Here is a 19,202-nt window from a genome sequence, read left to right on the forward strand (position 1 = left end):
CCAATCACAAACAGACACAAAGCACAGCACACTTTCGGTCCTTCAGTGCGCGAGAGTCTCTTTTAATTTTCACAGAAACTGTATCATCGTGATCATTTCTAAAAGATGTTCATTTTGACGTACACTATTATAAAAAGATCTTTAGAAGTACATGTATTAACATCTCTCACGTTTCATTCATTTTGGCATGACTTGGCTTACACCATATCTAGTCTGTAGGGGTGTTTACGCCTCACTGTAATGCCCGTTTCATACATTTTAAATATGTGCGAAGATAATTTTTTATAAAATACATGTTTTATATCGTATATATATAGCATATAATATTGGCTTGTTTATTTTTTTTAATGTTTGATATTTTTATTAGATCACATGAACGCATAGTTCACCCTACACCCGTAAAATAGATTTCATCCGCGTGTCCCGGAAGTTCTTTGAGCTTTTGGTGACGCTGCATTAGGCGACATGGCTCATCTCTGTAAGTGACATTTTTGCACGTTTTTATGCTATATCTAATATGTATGTTTATTAAAACAAATTATGAGTAAACAGTCATACGTTACTGATATGAGTAGGCAGTTTTATGAATGCATTTTATCAAAATTTATTCGAATAGTTGTTCTTGCATGCAGCTTTCGCCACCCAGTCAATCAGCACTGTAATTTATTCTGATATTAATACATAATACATGATATTAGATAATTTTTAAAATATGGTTGTGCGTAGTATTTATCCAGAGTCTGTATACGTTTTATTAGAAATGTATAGTCTCGTTAACAGTAGCAACAACATACCTAGTACTATATAGTAGCATTTATAGTGGACACATGTCATTTCTGGTGTTTAATATTTAGGGGCGGTTTCCCGGACAGAGATTAAGTCTAGTCCTGGAATAAGATGGCTTTTTAAACCAGATTAACAGAAATATTTTGTCTGTCATGGTTTTAAATAGTTCTCCTAGACTTGGTCTAGTCCTGAGTTCAATAAGCTAATTTCCTGGAGGAAGACTAGAGCTACTCCAGGACTAAATTGAGGCTTAAATTAAACCTACCAGGAGGCAGTTTAACTTTAGATTAATGTTGTGTTTCAAAGAAGACACATGTATTACTTGTACTATGTCAGTGAAAATCAATATGTATGTAGATGCATACACACATATATACATGTATGTATGTATATATGTGTGTGTGTGTGTGTGTGTGTGTGTGTGTGTGTGTGTGTGTGTGTGTGTGTGTGTGTGTGTGTGTGTGTGTATGTAACAGAGGCAAGAAAGTAAGAGCTGTGCCTGTAAACTTCAAATCCTTGGCCTCAATAACAACTGATGCTAGAGAGTAGTGTCCTTGTTAGCATGTCTGCCTTCCATGCTGGAGAGTCGGAGACCCTGGTTAGAATCCTGGTTGGAGTGGGTAGAGTTGGAAGCTGTTTGCTCAAATTATTTTTATAAACGTTTTTTGAGGGAACGCAAATTTTCTCGGGGGAGTGCAAAACATTTGTGAGAGAACAAAAGCATTGACAAATATATATTTTTTATTTATACTTATATTATTTTTCTTTCACTATGTCCATTAAGGGGATTTGTAGATTCCACAGCTGATGTGTGCAATTTTTCTGTGCTATTTGCTTTAAAAGAGTTTTCTCATGTTCAGTACAGTTTTTTTTTTTTGATTGCAGTCTTTTTTTGCTGTCATTTGTTTTTTCTTTGATTGGCTTCTCAGTTTCATCCAATTTTAAGCTTTTCTTTGTCCATTCCATATTTTATAGGCAACTTCTATCATGTTAATTCAGATTAGCACAGTTGGTTTTAAATTAATCTGGTTTATTTTAGTTCAGGACTCCATAGTCCATGTGTTGTTAGTAATCTGTACTTAATCTGTGTTTCAGAAAGACATTTTTTAAGCCACGATTAACTATTCTAGATTATGGCCTATTCCTGTCTTAATTAAAACCCTGTCCGGGAAAACGCCCCTTAAAGTTCTGAAGTATTCACTTTTGTTGTTGGGTAATAAAAAGCTAAATAAGGGCACTTATTCTTGGGTTCTAGCTGGGAATTTTACATTTACATGTATTCATTTAGCAGACAATTTTATCCAAAGCGACTTACAAATGAGAATAGAAGCAGTAAAACTAACAATAGGACAACAATATGCAAGTGCTAGCCTATGACCCTTCCCAGTTTAAAGTAGGGATGGGGCCGATCCGATCCAGTATCGGTATCGGGACCGATACCAGCGTAATTCACGTATCGGATTTTCCCGATCCAACCTGCGGATATATCCGATATCCATGAGCCATGTCTGCGCTTTAACGTAGTCTGCTGAAACGACTCCAAAAGTGATTCCCGTGGCCCGCCGGCTAGTCTGCTAGCTGGCTGCAAACTGTGGAATGGATATCCTGAACGGAGGTGCGGCTCAATGAGACACAGAGACCCCCCCTCAGGAAATCCATTCCGCTGTTTGCAGCCAGCTAGCAGGATAGCGTTGAGCTGCCAACATGTTGTGTGGAAATCCTATGGTGGAAATACTTCACACTGGAAACACCACAGCAGAGCAAGACAGCAAAATGCAATGTTTGCAAAGCCGTATTAATTAAACCATTTGTCTGTGATGCATGTTTGCTATTCGCAGTCCAGAAGAGAAAGAGAGAGATCTCTCACGCGGTGCCACAGCGCGCACAACACGACAGCCCATCAGCATGATCGGTGATTGTTGTAAAATGCAGTCTCTATTGTTGCTAAATTGCGGGACGCTTTTAATAATAAAAAAAGCTATTAAAAGCACAAAAATCTGCGCAAGAGAAGCTGTTCCCGCGTCGCGCGCTCCGAAACAGACCGCAACGAGACAAGCACATTATACTTTGGGCTACATATGCACGTCTAAACGATCAAATGTAGCCTACACAAAAATGTCAAAATGACCGGCTTGGAGATTCACTTAAACAGTTTGTCTAAAATGGACGTAGTTATGGAAATAGTTGGGAGAAAATATGGTGCACTCGTTCTTAAAGGGGAAGCAGTCTAATAAACATGCTGACGATTGCTCCATTACTGAGAATCAAACAACAAAAGGCAAAGAGAAAATCACTCACAGCTCTTGAATGAATAACTTTAGCTTTAATAAGCATAAATCTATCTATGATAAACTTTGCAGTGCTATTTTACTTTTGATTACTTTATTATAATTATTTTTAGACCATACCTGAATAATGTTAGTAGACCTTCCTGAAATTAAAGCACTGTGTAGGCCTGTATAATGTGTATCTTTGTTTAATTGTCTATCTTTTGTTTATCTATTGTTTAATATATATATATATATATATATATATATATATATATATATATATATATATATATATATATATATATATATTGACATGCATACATACGTACATATCATACTTGCCTGTAGAGAGGAGTTTATTTCAGCATCATATAAAATCAACAATAATGATAATAATAATATTAAAGCAAACACAGCTCTGGTATCGGAAAAGTATCGGTATCGGCCGATATCCAAATTCAGGTATCGGGATCGGATCGGAAGTGAAAAAATGTGGATCGGTGCATCCCTAGTTTAAAGATTGAAGATCTTGAAGATAATAGATATAGAATAGATGATAAAGTGTTAGTATTAATGGATCAGGTGTTGCCGAAAAAGATGCGTCTTCAGCAGACCAGGAAAAGGTCTGAGAAAGAGATTTTGTGCCTCTTTGAGATGGTACCACAAGACGGCGTTCACTTGCAGAGTGCAAGTTACTGGATGGATGGATTTTAATATTGTGATTTCTAGGCCTGGAAAATTCATGGACATTTCTTTCTTTAGTGAATATACACTTTTCAAGTTAGGCTCAGCTGTAAAATATTTAATCGGTTAGAAATTGCTCTTTTTGAGGGCAATCTCTATAAAAGTATAAAAAAAGTTGTGCTTTCAGACATCCAATTTACATAATTTCCACTTTAAACAACCCAGCTCTTTCCACACCCACAGCATGCACCTTATGCTTTCCTAGCATCCAAACACTTTCCTTGCTTGTCTCCCTAAAATGCTGATGTGTCATCATCAAATGAACTGCATTCCATTTTTACTTGTACGCATTTGAAGGTTTCTTCAGCTTGCTGGTCCTGTCCCTGGTTTTTGAGACCCGGACCCTGACGCCGTCCCATCATCTGACCCCCACCGATGTGGCCAGACTCCAGGCTGTATTGAGCCAACCCCTCACTGACCTCAAGTCTGCTTATTACTCTGTTGTTGGACTTCACAAGTTGGGAATCTTTGTTGCGGATGCAGATGTAAGAAAAAACATCTTTCATATTGGTGAAATGTCCATTTTTCTTATACATATGCCCGGTTCCTCAGACAGGGCTTAGGCTAAGCTAGGTCTAGGCCTTAGTTCAATTAGAACATCTTAGTAGCTTTTATAACGTGCCTTAGAAAAAAAAACATTACTGGTGTGCATCTTGAGACAAAACAATGGCACTGACATATTTTAAGATATCTCAGTGCAAGTTGTTTTGAGTTAAAACAGCTCAGACATGCATTTTAGTCCGGGACTAGCTTAAGCCCTGTCTGTGAAACCAGGGGTTAATGTTAGTTGTTTATCACTGTCTCTAATTTTGTCTTTCCTCTCTACCTCAGGAGACATGCCGGTTTATCAAGTCAAACTTAGACCCCTCTAGTGTCGAGTCGCTGTTTTATGCGGCAGAAGCCAGCCAAGCTCTCTCTGGATGTGAGGTAAAATACATAGTGTCTCTCCTTTTTGTCTTAATCACAGTTAAGCTCCAGCTCCCAGTTAATTTTGACAGCCATTTTTTATTTACTCTTCAGACAAAACTGCTTATTAGTCTTAGTCACATTTGAGTCATTTTTGTCTCCTTTAGTTTTAGTTGATGAAAAGTAATAGCATATTTTTTTTTTTTTTTTGTCATTACTTTGTCAAACTACTGTTACCAACATAAATTTTGGTAGCTATTTTTTATGTAGTCTTTAAACAAAAAATAGTCTTTATAATTTTTCTCGCTTTAGACCAATTCAATTAAGCTTATGAGAAATTTAAATCAAGGTAACAGGCTGTATTGACATTGCACTCTTAGCAGTAGCACATGTGCAATTCTACATATCCCTTTTCCTAAGTTGGATATCAGCCTGCACTTTGATCGCAGATTTAGTTGCAGCTAACAGCGCAAGCGTCTCGTGACAGAACACAGATCGACTGAATAACACTTTCGTTAAGCAAAATATCTTGAAGATCGCTGAACTCCAGCTTACTTCTTTGTCTGTGTTTTCACTGCGCTTCTTCTATGGAGTTTCCTTTGTGTCTTTTTTATTCAATCAAACATACTCTGTTTGAGAGTAAAGCTAATTATTTTGTAATTTAAAAAAAATAAAAGATTGCAAAAAAGTCTTCTTAAAGGTGCATTGCGCTAGTCTCTGAGTTTTTGCAGAACTATGCACCCCTCTGGCGACAAGCGAAACTGCAACCATAGGTGTGCACGCTCATGGACCACACGCACGCTTGCACAAGCTGTTCATAACTAGGGTTGGGTATCGGTTGGGTTTTATCCGGTACCAGTACCTACTCGGTATTTTTTAAACGGTTCCGGTGCTTAAACGGTTCTTGAAACGGTACTTAAGAAAACGAAACCGCACACACTTTATCAAAATATAATACCCTTTTATTTACAGGGCCAAACTGGACACAATATTAACTTAAATCTTTAAACAATATAAATACAAATAACAATAAAACCAATATAAAATAAAAATTCACATTTACATAATATAAAATAAAACAATATTGTATCAAACAATGTAATAATACTGGAGATTAATAGAGATTACTAGCAGGCAGAGCTGCCAACTCTCACGCATTGACCGTGAGACTCACGCAATTGACCCTTTTCACACGCTCTCACGCACGCCACACATCCATTTTCTCACGCAGAGAAAAATCGCGGACAAAGAGGACACTGACACCGACAGACAAGGTTACTTTTGATATGGAACAAATCCACAGCTGTCAGAGTCTGTCAATATTTTTACGAGATTCACACAATAAATAAGGTTTTGGCTCTTTGAAATGTGACAGATCGCTGTAGCGCGTCAGTTCAAACGGCACGTGATACAGCAGCCTACAAATCCACTGCTTCTTAGCTACGCAGCGTTGAGTGAACCTATGAAAGAGAACATCTCTGGTTACTGGTGTAACCTATGTTCTCTCAATTGAGAACGAGACGCTGCCAAGCTCCTTGCGCTGCCGACCAGCTTCCTTTTTCGGCAAAGAAATCTGAGGAGCAGATGGCGCGCCAACATAATATGACGACGTAAGTGCGTCGAGGCGGCACCCGCGCCATCAGCCAATTAATTGGCTTGATTCTATATGGATTCAGACTATCGGCACACCCAGAGGGCGTTCTGACGCGTAATTTTACACGTGAAATGCAGCCAAACCTTGCGAGCAAGAGCACGCATGCGAGACAGAAGAGACTGTGCGTGTGTGTGTGTGCGCCTAATTAAGTCAGGCACCGAAATCAGGCACCGAAATTGTCGTTCTTACTCGGTCTGGTTACTACCGTTTACGTCGGAACCGGTTCCCTATTGGCACCGAGTTTCGGTACCCAACCCTATTCATAACCAAAGGAGCATCAGCCGCACAAATCTTTTGTTTACAGTCATAATGTCTTCAGAGGTAATAAAGTTATAAATCTGCAAGTCATTTTAAATATATGAAAGGAAAGGCATTTGAGTAAATTACACACTTATGTGTGAGGGGAAAACGGGGGTAGTAGAAAACTTCTCCATTTGTTGAAAGCCTTCCCGATGTTGACTCTCGTCTTATTCCGACGCCTGTCTGACTCCAATTTGGCCCTTTTGGTGGCACTAGACAAAAGTTTTCTTTTCTTTGTCTTACGTGGAGTTTGCGTTGGGGTTTGGAATGAAGCCAGTCTCTTTGAATCCATCTTCTACTTTTGTCGAAAGTTGACTAAAGTTTTGTCGCTCGAGGTGTCTTCGCTGATACGGAGAATGGCGGCGCCGGCGAATACACAAACCTGCCAGACATAGCCAGTTGAGCGTGAACGCGCATGACGTCACACCCAGTCTAAAATTCCGTCCCGAATCCCTCTTATTTATTTTACTGTACAGGATTATAGAGGCAATCGCAGTGATCAGAGAAGGGCTCATTCAGCCCATCAGGCAATTAAGCAAGCATGTATGGGTTAGAAAAACAGGTATTTTTAACATGAAATGTTGCGCAATGCACCTTTAAGGCTCAAAAATAAAGAAGTTGATAACAAAATGATATGCAGTGCGTGTAAATCTTTCAAAACCTTTATTTTTCTTTGTACATTTCGAACACTTTTTCATCACAAACACAAATTTTGCTGTCTTTTTTTGCGGGTCTAAATCTTTTGCTTGCAAGTTGAAAAGTTTTGCTTGCGACGAATGAAGCTGTGTCTCAGTGGGCAGTCTCTATCAACCAGGATGAAAGGCCCTTTTCTATTGGTCACCCTGGATCGAAATGACAGGTTGACCACGACCACTACGTTTTCCCGCTGCTGCCGCGCAGTGTGTCTTAGTCATGGTAAAAATAGCTTGTCAACAAACATTTTTCGTCATAGATTTCATTAACGAAATTAACACGACTTAAATTAGTTTGTGCAGGGAGTCAGTCTCAATTGTAAAATCCTAGAACATTTGGTCCCTAAAAAATCCAACAATGCGCCACAAAACCCAGGGAGCATCAATGCTCACTATATTCCCTTAACACAGTAGTTTCCAAACTGGGGGCTCGTGGCAAGGCTAAGGGATAGTGTACAGTCAGCAGTTCTGCAAAAGAAACCTCTTCAGGGTGATACAAGACCTCACTGCGAAATTATTCTGCTTATTATGCAGCTACTTGCCACATAAGTAAATAATTGAACACTAAATATTAATTTGACATTTTTAGGGCTGTTCCCTAATAGTCGACTAAACGTTAGTCGACTAGAAGAGGCTTAGTCGACCAAAATTGTATTAGTCAGATTGTATGGCTACAATGTATGGCTAACACATTATGCCCCCTAAGAACTGCCTATGTAAATATTATGTAGATCTATTGTTTGCATCAAATTCATGCTTTAATAGTAGGGTAATCGAAATCCAGTTTGTCCATTTAATGGTTTGCAACCATAGAATTCTTTTTTCTTTTTTTCAATTCTGACATCCAAAGGCACAATTAAAAAAAAAAATCTTATTCCGTGGATCTCGCCCGGTTCCACCATTTGTTACCACTGTTTTTCTGCCACCCCAACACGCAACTGCAGAGATGTAACTGACAGCTGTCTACATAAAGCTCATCAAATATGATAAACATAAAGCCCAACCGTGTTAGTTTGCTTAATGTACAAGAATCAATGAGGTTTGTTTTTGTGTCACGCATGCACGTTTGTAAATACAAGTGAAATGCTCTTCCTGTACGGTCCTGTAATAATTATTGCTGTATTTTGATCCTGACAGATTTCTTTGTCCAATGAAACGCGTGATTTGCTGTTGGCTACAGTTAGTGAGGACTCCACTGCATCTCAGATCCATCAGTCTGTGAGTGCTCTCAGCTCCCTTGGGTTACCTCTGGCCTCACAGGAAGTGGTCAGTGCCCTGAAAGCTCGCATCTCCAAAGAGGATAATGTCTTAGCGTAAGTACATTTCTTAACATATTTTGGTAACACTTTACAATAAGGTTCATTAGTTAACTACATTAGTTAACATTAACTAAGAATGAACAATACTTCTTCAGCATTTGTTAATCTTTGTTAATGTTAATTTCAACATTTACTAATACTTTATTAAAATCTTGTTAACATTAGTTAAGGCACTGTGAACTAACATGAACAAACAATGAACAGCTGGATTTGTATTAACTAACGCTAACAAAGATTAACAAAAACAGTAACAAATTTATTGCTCATGGTTAGTTCATGTTAGTTAATAAATTAACTAATGTTTAATAAATGAACCTTATTGTAAAGTGTTACCATTTTTTTTTTCTTAAGTCTTTCTTTGTGGAATCTTTATTCGTTAACTTTTGAGACATATCTCTGATTTTCTCTTTTCCTGACAGAATCGTTCTGGCACTGCAGACTGCGTCTCGTCTCTCTCAGCAAGCTGAACTTGGAGATATCCTCGAGGAGATTGAGGTGTGAGAGTTTAGCACATCTTTTCTGATTTATTAACTATGGAACAATTAGCTGTAAGCTGGAGAATAAACAATAGAAATACTAAAATAACACGAGTAACTGCCTTTATTTATATTGTAATTCAGTTAGTATAAAAAGGGGACTTTGCGTAAGTTAATTTAGAGAAATTAAGTAATTACATTAATAACAATTAATGTTATGATTGTTACTATGGGTGAATCTGACAAAACATGTCACATTTCATACTCGTACAAAAAATAAATAAATTAGAGATTAAATATGCTTCATTATTACAATTGCAACAACAAGTGCAAAATATAATAAATCTTAGTGGTCCTTGAATACTAGGCTTAATTTTTTTTTTTTAGAATTTGTACATTTTGGGATTAAATATGACCCAGCAATGTTTTTAACAGCCAACCAAACACCAATCTAATTTGTTGCGCTGTTTTTCAAACTTTTATTTTTGTCACATGCTTTGTTCCACAAACTCCTTTCTTTATTGTAGGATCTGGCTGCCCGTTTAGATGATCTAGGAGGAGAGTATCTTCAGTTTGAGGAGGGGTTGGAGGCCACAGCACTGTTTGTTTCTGCTGCGTACGCCCTGTCTGATCATGTGGACATGGAGCCCCCCCTGAAAGAGGTTTGGAGTTCAAAATAAATATAGAACTACACTACCAGTCAAAAGGTTTGGATCGGTAATTTTTAATGTTTTTAAAAGAAGTCTCTTCTACTCACCAAGGCTGCATTTATTTGATAAAAAAACCCCGTAATATTGTGAAATATTATTACAATTTAAAACAGCTGTTTACTATGTGAATGTATAGTAAAGTGTAATTTATTCCTGTGATCAAAGCTGAATTTTCAGCATCATAACTCCAGTCTTCAGTGTCACATGATTCTTCAGAAATCATTCTAATATGATGATTTGATGCTCAAGAAACATTTCTCATTATTATCAATGTTGAAAACAGTTATTTACATTTTTATTTCAGGATTCTTTGATGAATAGAAAGTTCAAAAGAACAGCATTTATCTGAAATCGAAAGCTTTTGTAACATTAAACACTACCGTTCAAAAGCTTGGGGTCAATAAGAATCTTTATTTTATTTAAAAAAAAAAAAAAAAAAAAAAAAAACTTTTATTCATCAAGGATGAATTAAATTGATGAAAAGTACTTTAAAGATATTACCGTAATAATGTTACAAAAGATTCTATTTCAAATAAATGCTATTCTTTTTAACTTTCTATTCATCAAAGAATCCTGAAAAAAATTGTACACAACTGTTTTCAACATTGATAATAATAATAATAATTTTTCTTTTTAGCATCAAATCCGCATATTAGAATGATTTCTGAAGGATCATGTGACACTGAAGACTGGAGTGCTGAAAATTAGAAAACGTACTCGGTTACTGACGTAACCTCGGTTCTCTCTAGAGAGGGAACGAGTACTGCGTAATAGCTTACGCTAGGGGAAAAACTCGAAACAGCTCGCGCGCCTATTGGTTGTTCTGCAGCAAATGCAGCAGCCTATCGAGAGAGACTCTGCGTGACGTAATGACCAATGGGGGCAATTCGCGCCCATATCGTCACGTCCCGCCAGAAGGGGCGTGGTCTCACCCTATAAATATGCTCGTTAGGCTGATACAAGCTGGTTTTTATCACTGAAGCGAACCAGAGCGTATTCCAAGCACGGCAAGATACGCAGTACTCGTTCCCTCTCTAGAGAGAACCGAGGTTACGTTAGTAACCGAGTACGTTCTCTTACGAGAGTATCTCTCGTACTGCGTAATAGCTTGCGCTAGGGGAACACAATGCAACACGCCGTGCGTACAGGGATCCAACACCAAAGTCCCGGGGGCCGAAGCCCAGGGCTCATGTAATGCATAATCACCATAAACTCACATAGAGTGGAGGAAGAGAGGCTGGAAGCGTCATTCCCTATAAAAAAGCACCCAGCGGGGCTATTATATGACAATAAAACGCGCAGCCAGGGTGAAAGCTTTCAGCCTGATCTGGGTGGCCATACGTGTGTCAACACTCATGGGGCTGCAGTAAACTCAGCATCTGGGCCGCATAGCGGGGCAGATAGCACTGAATTTTAGACCGCCAAAAGCTTAGCTTGTAAGGCGGGTACCTCCAGGTTATAGTATTTTAAAAATGTAGACGGCGAGGCCCAGCCCGCGGCCGTACAGATATCTTGCAGGGAAACCCCGCTCGACCACGCCCACGAAGAGGCCACGCCTCTCGTGGAGTGCGCCCTGACACCCAAGGGGCACTGTAGGCCCTTCGCAGAGTAAGCGAGCGCAATGGCATCCACTATCCATCTGGATAGGCTCTGTTTTGAGGCGGCGAGTCCCTTGGAACGCCTGCCAAACAAAACAAAAAGCTGCTCCGTCTGTCTGAAAACAGACGAGCGTGACACATAAGCTCTCAATGCCCTGACGGGGCAAAGGAGACTCGCATCCTCCTCCTCACTGAGAACCGGAAGGGCGGACAGGGAAATTACCTGGGCCCTGAACGGTGTATTGAGGGATTTCGAGACATGCCCGTGCTTTGGTTTGAGAATGACCTTCGAGTCATTAGGCCCAAACTCCATACACGACGCGCTTACTGAAAGCGCCTGTAAGTCCCCTATGCGCTTCACTGAAGCGAGAGCCATGAGAAACACTGTTTTGAACGACAGGTGTTTCATGTCCACCAGCTGGATTGGCTCGAACGGGGCGCCTTTCATGGCCTCCAGGACCGTGGAAAGGTCCCACGTCGGGACTGAAGGGGGCCTGGGAGGGTTCAGCCTCCGAGCTCCCCTAAGGAAACGCACGACTAAGTCGTTTTTCCCCAGCGACTAACCCTAACCCGTGTTTAACACTCCTTCTGGGAGGCTAGCGGGTACCCGTTGATGGCCCATGCGTGCAGGGACCACAACCCCGGGCAAGGGTGCCAAATCGAGCCCTCCGCCTGAGAGAGGAGGTCTCTCCTCAATGGTACAGGCCATGGGGCAGTGCTGGTCAGCTGCATCAGGGCAGGGAACCACGTCTGGTTTGTCCAGAGCGGAGCTACGAGCAGCACTGGGCATCCGTTCTCCCTGATTCGTTCCAACACCTGAGGCAGGAGCGAGACAGGAGGAAAAGCATATAGGGGGCAGCGGGGCCAAACATGAGCCAGCGCGTCCTTGCTTTTCGAGAAAAACTCCGGGCAATGAGCGTTTTCGTGGGACGCGAATAGGTCCACCTGTGCTCTGCCGAACGTTTTCCACAGCAGCTGGACCGTCTGCGGGTGCAGCGACCATTCCCCTGCTGGAACATTGTTTCTGGACAGTCTGTCTGGTCCCACATTCAGGTGACCAGGCACGTGCGCCGCTCTCAGTGAGAGCAGGTTGTGCTGAGCCCAGACCAGAAGGCGTTCCGTCAGCCTGTGAAGGTTTCGTGACCTGACGCCGCCCTGGCGATTTATGTATGCCACCACTGACATGTTGTCCGACCTGGTGGCCTGTTACCTGGGGACAAAAACGCCGTAGCGCTTTGTCGACTGCTATCATCTCCAAGCAGTTTATGTGAAGGAGCTTTTCCCGTTCTGACCACAGGCCAGCTAGCGGTCTGCCCTCGAGCAGCGCTCCCCACCCCGAGGTGGAGGCGTCCGTAGACACCACCTTCACACTCGAAGCGGTCCCCAGACTCACACCTGACTGATACCAGTCGGTTATTTTCCAAGGTTCCAGAGCTGAAACACACTGAAGGTCGACCCTGAGGCGAAACAGACCCGCTGTCCATGCCCTGGGTGGAACCCGCGCTTTCAGCCACATCTGCAGTGGGCGCATGCGGAGCAAGCCCAACTGGAGTACAGAGGCTGCTGAGGCCATCAGCCCCAGCATTTTCTGAAACCTTTTGAGCGGAACTATCGCGCCGTGGCGGAAGGATTTCACGCCGCGCTGAATATTTAGCACGCGCTCTGGTGACAGGCGTGCTGTCATGGACAGCGAGTCCAACACGGTTCCCAGAAAGGAAATTTTCTGACTGGGAGACAGTGAGCTCTTCGTCCAATTGACTGTGAGGCCCAGCTCCTCGAGGTGCTCGAGTAATGCGGCCCTGTGTTCTATGAGCTCCGATCGTGATCGAGCTAGAATCAGCCAATCGTCCAAGTAGTTCAGGACTCGCATGCCCTGAAGTCTCAGGGGTGCGAGCGCCTCGTCCATGCACTTCGTAAATGTACGAGGTGCTAGGGACAGGCCGAACGGCAGGACTGTGTATTGATATGCCTGGCCCTCGAAGGCGAATCTCAAAAATCGCCTGTGATGGGACGCTATTTGTATTTGGAAATAGGCGTCTTTCAGATCTATCGACATAAACCAGTCCCCGTGGCGCACTTGCGCGAGGATTTTCCTGGTCGTAAGCATTCTGAACTGGCGTTTGACAAGCACTCTGTTCAGCTGTTGTAGATCTAAAATGGTCTGAGACCCCCATCCTTTTTCGGAACCAGAAAATATCTGCTGTATAGGCCCCCTTCGCTCTGAGCCTGAGATAAAGGTTCTATAGCCCCTTTGCTCAGTAGTTTCGCTATCTCGGCACGAAGTAGATGAGACACTTCGTTTTTCACCGTAGTTTCAACGCGCGCCGTATAACGGCGCGGGCGTCGAGCGAATTGTAGCGAATAGCCTCTCTTTATAGTGTTCAGCACCCATTCTGATACCCCGGGAAGCTTTGACCACGCATCTGCATGAATAGCTAGGGGCAGAATGAAATCCGGGCTCTGGTCGCGGCAAAACGGCAGCTCGAGAGCCCGGGCATACTGGGAACACAACACCGTGTTTACAGCGTTCGAGGCGGGGGGCGCGCTGATCACAGCGGGCGGCCTGACCGCGCTCAGCTTTTTTATGGCAGATTGTGCAGAAAAAGCGAGCGGGGGAGATCCCGTAGGAATCGGCGTGTCTGTGACAAAATGTGGGCGCGGGGCTGCGGGCACATTTATTACACTGAAAACACTGTCGTTCATGGCCGACTGAATGTGTGTTGGTTTCGTTTTTACAGAAACCAAGGGACACGCAGCATGTAGTGTGAGCGGGCATGGTGACATGGGCGCGTTTACTACATTGTTTGCACAATCGACCGGAGTCGATTTTATTTGTGCTAGCCCTGCACCGTGGCGGGCTGTGTCTGTGTGTGTGAATGGGCACTGGGTGGGCATTCTTACAACACTTATAACACCATCGGCCGTGGATTTATCTGGGTAGCCGTAAAAACGGCTTTTGTGCGCAGGCAAACGGGCTGAGACACCGGCTGGCTCACTGCGAAATACACTGGGACAGTCGCGATGTTTGGAACTGACCGAGCGAGAAGTTTTGGTGGAAATCCGGCCGCAGCGGGATCTGAACACCGTCGCTTTCCTAGAATGGCTAGGAAGATTTTGAGGCCTCGGGCTTGATCTCAATCCTCGGCCGGGGCCCGCGCTGAGGGGGGCGGCGTCCAGCAGAGCGAGAGCGCGGTCTTTGGTCTCGGGCGTGGCGGCGCTGTGAAGCGGCGGCGGCGGGCGGTGCAGGCTGCGGCTGAGAACTGCGAGCAGACGGCTGTTTTGAGCGGCCTGCAGCGGAGCTCGAGCGCTTCGGAAGGAAGTGCTTCATAGCCTGTGAAGTCTTTTGCACCTCCATGAATCTGTCCGCGAAATCTTTGACGGCAGATCCGAAAAGGCCCGCTTGTGAAATGGGCGCGTCGAGGAACACAGAGCGCTCGGCTTCCGTCATCTCGGACAGCGTCAGCCATAAATGTCTCTCGGCCACGGTGAGAGAGGCCATGTTCCGTCCTATGGCCTGTGCAGCGGCTTTAGTAGCGCGAAGAGCGAGGTCTGTAGCGCTTCTCAGGTCCGCCACAGGGATCGCTCCGGGTCCTTCCTCGTCCAATTTAAGGAGAAGGTCGGCTTGGTAGATCTGCAGGATAGCCATAGTGTGCAGCGCTGAAACTGCTTGCCCGGCGGCGGTGTAAGCGCGACCGTGCATGGTTGACGTCACTCGGCAGGCTTTAGAGGGTAGCGTCGTGTGAGCGCGCCGTCCAGCGGAGGGCGGGCAGAGATGAGACGCTACAGCTGGTTTCACAGGAGGAACAGAAAGGTATCCTCTGTCCTTCGCGCCATCCACCGAGGAGAAAGCAGCAGAGGCAGAGGTACGCAGCCTGGCGGAGAAGGGGGCGTTCCACGATTTAGTCACTTCCTCGTGAAGTTCCGGGAGGAAGGGCGCGGGCCGCGATTTTGTCGGAGCCTCGTCATTTCCGAGAAAGCGTCCGTCCATTCTGTTGCGCGGCGGCTGCACGGGCGCCTCCCAATCGAGGCCGATGCTTTCCACGGCCTGAGAGAGCAGACGCATCAGCTCAGTCTCAATGCCGGCTCTCTTACCAGTGGGCTGGCGGGAAACGCTAGCGGAGGGGAGATCCACGGAGCTCGCCCAATCCTCACTATCGGATGCCAGAAGAGAACACGCCTCGGTGGGTTCGTCAAACTCGTGGATGGACGCGGCGGCAGGCGGCGGCCGTTGTCCGTCAGTGAGCGACTCGAGCGAAACCGGCGAAGCTGGCGGGCGAACCGGCGAGCTTTGGCGGGCTGGAGAAAGCTCGGGAGCGCGCTGGGCGCGGCGCTTCTTGCGGCGCGGCACCACGGCGGGCTGCGGTGAAGGCTCGGAGAATGATGCCAGGCGAGTCCTCAGAGTCACCATGGGCAAAAGCTCGCAATGAGGGCATCCGCCGTCAGCGAGCGCGAGAGCCGCGTGATCCTCACCCAGGCAGGAAACACAGATGACGTGCCGGTCTCCATCGCTGAGCGGGGCGCGGCACGAGCCACAGGAAGGCATCTTTAAAAAGACGCAGCTCTTTTTGTGAGAGAAGTGTGAGTCGCGTCAAGTAAGCGAGCAAACACTCTCAACAGAGTAAATACACACAGAGTATGAAAAGGATATAGAACGCCGGAAAGCGCAGCAGGTACGGCAGTTGAAGGCGGCGAGGCCAGCGACTCCAGAGCTCGTCCCGCTGAAAGGCTTGCTTCGACGGCGCGGCTTCTCACTCCGGATCCAGCGATGCGTGTGCTTCGCTGAAGAGGTAAAAATCAGCTTGTATCAGCCTAACGAGCATATTTATAGGGTGAGACCACGCCCCTTCTGGCAGGACGTGACGATATGGGCGCGAATTGCCCCCATTGGTCATTACGTCACGCAGAGTCTCTCTCGATAGGCTGCTGCATTTGCTGCAGAGCAACCAATAGGCGCGCGAGCTGTTTCGAGTTTTTCCCCTAGCGTAAGCTATTACGCAGTACGAGAGATACTCTCGTAAGAGAACAGTTATTTTAAATAGTCAATATTTAACAATATTAGTTTTTTGTTTTGTTTTAAATGCAGCCTTGGTGAGCAGAAGAGACTTCTTTTTGAAAACATAAAAGCTACTGATCCAAAACTTTTGACTGGTAGTGTATGTAGAACATTTTCCTAGTAGAGATGGAGTGAGCTCGATATCAGTGATGCACCAAAATTTTGTCCAAAACAGCAATTTTGGACAGCCGGAATTGTTTTAGTGGGCCGAAATCATTGACTGAAACACTGACGTTTAATTAGTGCTATTCTAATGGTGTGTGTTGACTGTGTCTGCGTCTATTTCATGCACACAACGAATATAAACTACAACAGGTAAACATGCCAGTGTGACACTAGTGCTGGATTAACTATTAATTGCATTCTAAAATCTCAAGATCAATCTTTTAGTTGTTTTCAGTTAATTTGTTTACAAAACATTTGTAGTGCTCCTGGCATCCAATAATTGCAATAAGCTTTGTTACTTTTAATATGAAACAAAGTCTCAACTTTCAAATCCTGTCAGTTTTGTTATGAAATTCAAACAATAAATGTTGTTTTGGCGCTCTTTAATATGGCATGACAGATCGCTGTAGCCCCTCAGTTCAAGTGGCAACACGAATCAAGCACACATGAACTGATCATCACTTCCTCCTTACTACTAGTTACAGCATGTAATAAACATTAATTAACATCAGAAGGTATGTTAAAATAAACAGTACTACTTGTACTGAAATGAATCATGGGAAAAACATCAACAATTTTAACAGCTTGTATACTTGTATATTGAAAGCTAGTCAATTACCCATAAAACCATTAGTAAGCTAGAAAAAAATAACTCTAGAGAGGAGCATTTTGATAAATATGCACTATATTACATATTCATTATATTTTTACTTACCCTTTTAGTGATGTCTTAATTTTTTGAACAAGTTATTACAGTTTACTATTGTTTAAATGTTTATATTTTAACAACAAATTGGAGTAAAAACACACTTGTCCATCACAGGATCAGGTAATCCAGCTGGTGAATTCCATCTTCAGTAAGAAGTCTTGGGACTCTCTCTCAGAGGCATTCAGTGTGGCCAGTGCGGCTGCAGCTCTTTCCAACAATCACTTCCATGTGCCTGTTATTGTCAGTGCCCAGGGCCCTGCTGCCGTATCCCACAGCCAGCCCTTCCTCCAGGTAGGCCTCAATTTTAAGTGTGTACTCTGTAAATATCTATGAAAGGAGTCATGAAATGAAGAATCAAAATGTACTTGATATTTACACATAAGATGTTACTCAGCAATAAAAACATACTGCAAGTTTCAGAGCTCAAAACTAACTTCCCAGTTTAAAATATGAATTGTTCTTTTCTACCTTTCTCAAATGTCTGGATTTGAAATTGTGACAATTGTGATGTTACAATTTTCCACCACATGCACTTTAACATGCATGACGAAAATAAGGAACGAACTACACTGCCCAGAATGCAATGTGGTTATCAAGAGGTTACTGCGGAAGGACGTAGCTTAATTAAGCAACAGGTGTGCAGGGTTAAAGCGGGGAAGTTTAAAAAAACACAGAGTGACTGTGAACTGGACGTATTCGAGCTGCCTGGAGTTTTAAAAAGCCTGAGTTAATCTCGTGTCTCTAAGTATTTCGCTGGCTGCACTGTGGAAGAGTGTTGGGATTACCGTTGTCGCGATTCCTGAAGGACACTCCATCAGCTGTGTTTTGGCTGTGCGTAAGCTGAGTAAAGCATTTGTTATGAGTTTCCATTTTAATGCCGCCGAAAAGGACAGACTCGATTGAAGATTGCTGTGTTTAAGTATTTCGCTGGCTGCACTGTGAAAGAGGATCTGGATTGTCATTGTTGCTATTCCTGGAAGATGCTCGTTTTCAGAATTGCCTTGGCTGAGCGAGAGCTGATCGTGGCAGCGCCTGTGAGTTAACTTGCTACTTTTCGTCGTAGACTGAGACACACATCCAAGATATTGAGCATCTGACTCCAGGTAAGACTGCTGGAACAGTAAACTATTCACTCGCCCTCAACCCGCCCTCAACAAAAAAGACGCTACAAATGGAGAACACACACACATACACGCACTTTCCTCAACTAATGACTGCTAACGTTAACTTCCCGCGGTCATTCATGAACTATGGTTAACGAATTGAACTATTTATTTTGTGATGTGAGTTGAACTAACCACTTTATTATTTTTATTTTTGTGGACCTTTACGGGTGAAATTTTGTTAAATGCATTTACCGCAGTGGTTGATGAAATGCTTTGTTGATCGCTCAAGATGATTATGTATTCACTATAATTTTGTGAACACCCTGCTCTAAGCTTTGGGAATTATGAGCCTATGAGAATAGTTTTGTTTTGTCTGTGCTTTAGAAAGGGGCTTTTGAAGGAGAAAAACCCCCCAAAAGAGCTATACAACAAGGCTCAAATAAAGAATTTACTTTATGTTAATATGGTGTAATATGTAGTTCTGTAACGAGTGATATATTCATTTCATGATTACACCGTCACAGTGTCATTGCCATAAATATATCAAGAAGGTGTGTTTTGAACAGCTCATGTCTCTCCATCAATCACAAGAGTGATACTGTTGTTGGATAAGATCGTCAAATAGCCTTTCTAAAGATCCAAGCATTACAAATGCCAGGCTGAAGTTGAAATTAATGACGTGCCTCAGCGACTGAAAGATAGTTTTCATTTGTT

At 43.3% G+C, this 19,202-nt stretch overlaps 1 protein-coding gene across 2 annotated transcripts in view; it reads left to right on the plus strand.

The window, feature by feature from the left end:
• The first annotated feature begins 370 nt into the window (after nt 1–370).
• Nucleotides 371–19,202, plus strand: part of rpn2 (ribophorin II) — a 42,059-nt gene continuing 23,227 nt past the window's right edge. For both annotated transcript variants that reach the window (XM_056244085.1, XM_056244086.1), the window contains exons 1-7: nt 371–478; nt 4,098–4,285; nt 4,632–4,727; nt 8,490–8,665; nt 9,091–9,166; nt 9,675–9,809; nt 17,497–17,673. In XM_056244085.1, the coding sequence (XP_056100060.1) occupies nt 466–478; nt 4,098–4,285; nt 4,632–4,727; nt 8,490–8,665; nt 9,091–9,166; nt 9,675–9,809; nt 17,497–17,673 (861 nt within the window). In that variant the 5' untranslated portion in view covers nt 371–465. The remainder of the gene's footprint in view (nt 479–4,097; nt 4,286–4,631; nt 4,728–8,489; nt 8,666–9,090; nt 9,167–9,674; nt 9,810–17,496; nt 17,674–19,202) is intronic.

Source organism: Rhinichthys klamathensis, unplaced genomic scaffold, assembly GCF_029890125.1.
Source record: "Rhinichthys klamathensis goyatoka isolate OS25496 unplaced genomic scaffold, OSU_Roscu_1.1 h1tg000907l_1, whole genome shotgun sequence".
In the NCBI taxonomy this organism is placed as follows: Eukaryota; Metazoa; Chordata; class Actinopteri; order Cypriniformes; family Leuciscidae; genus Rhinichthys; species Rhinichthys klamathensis.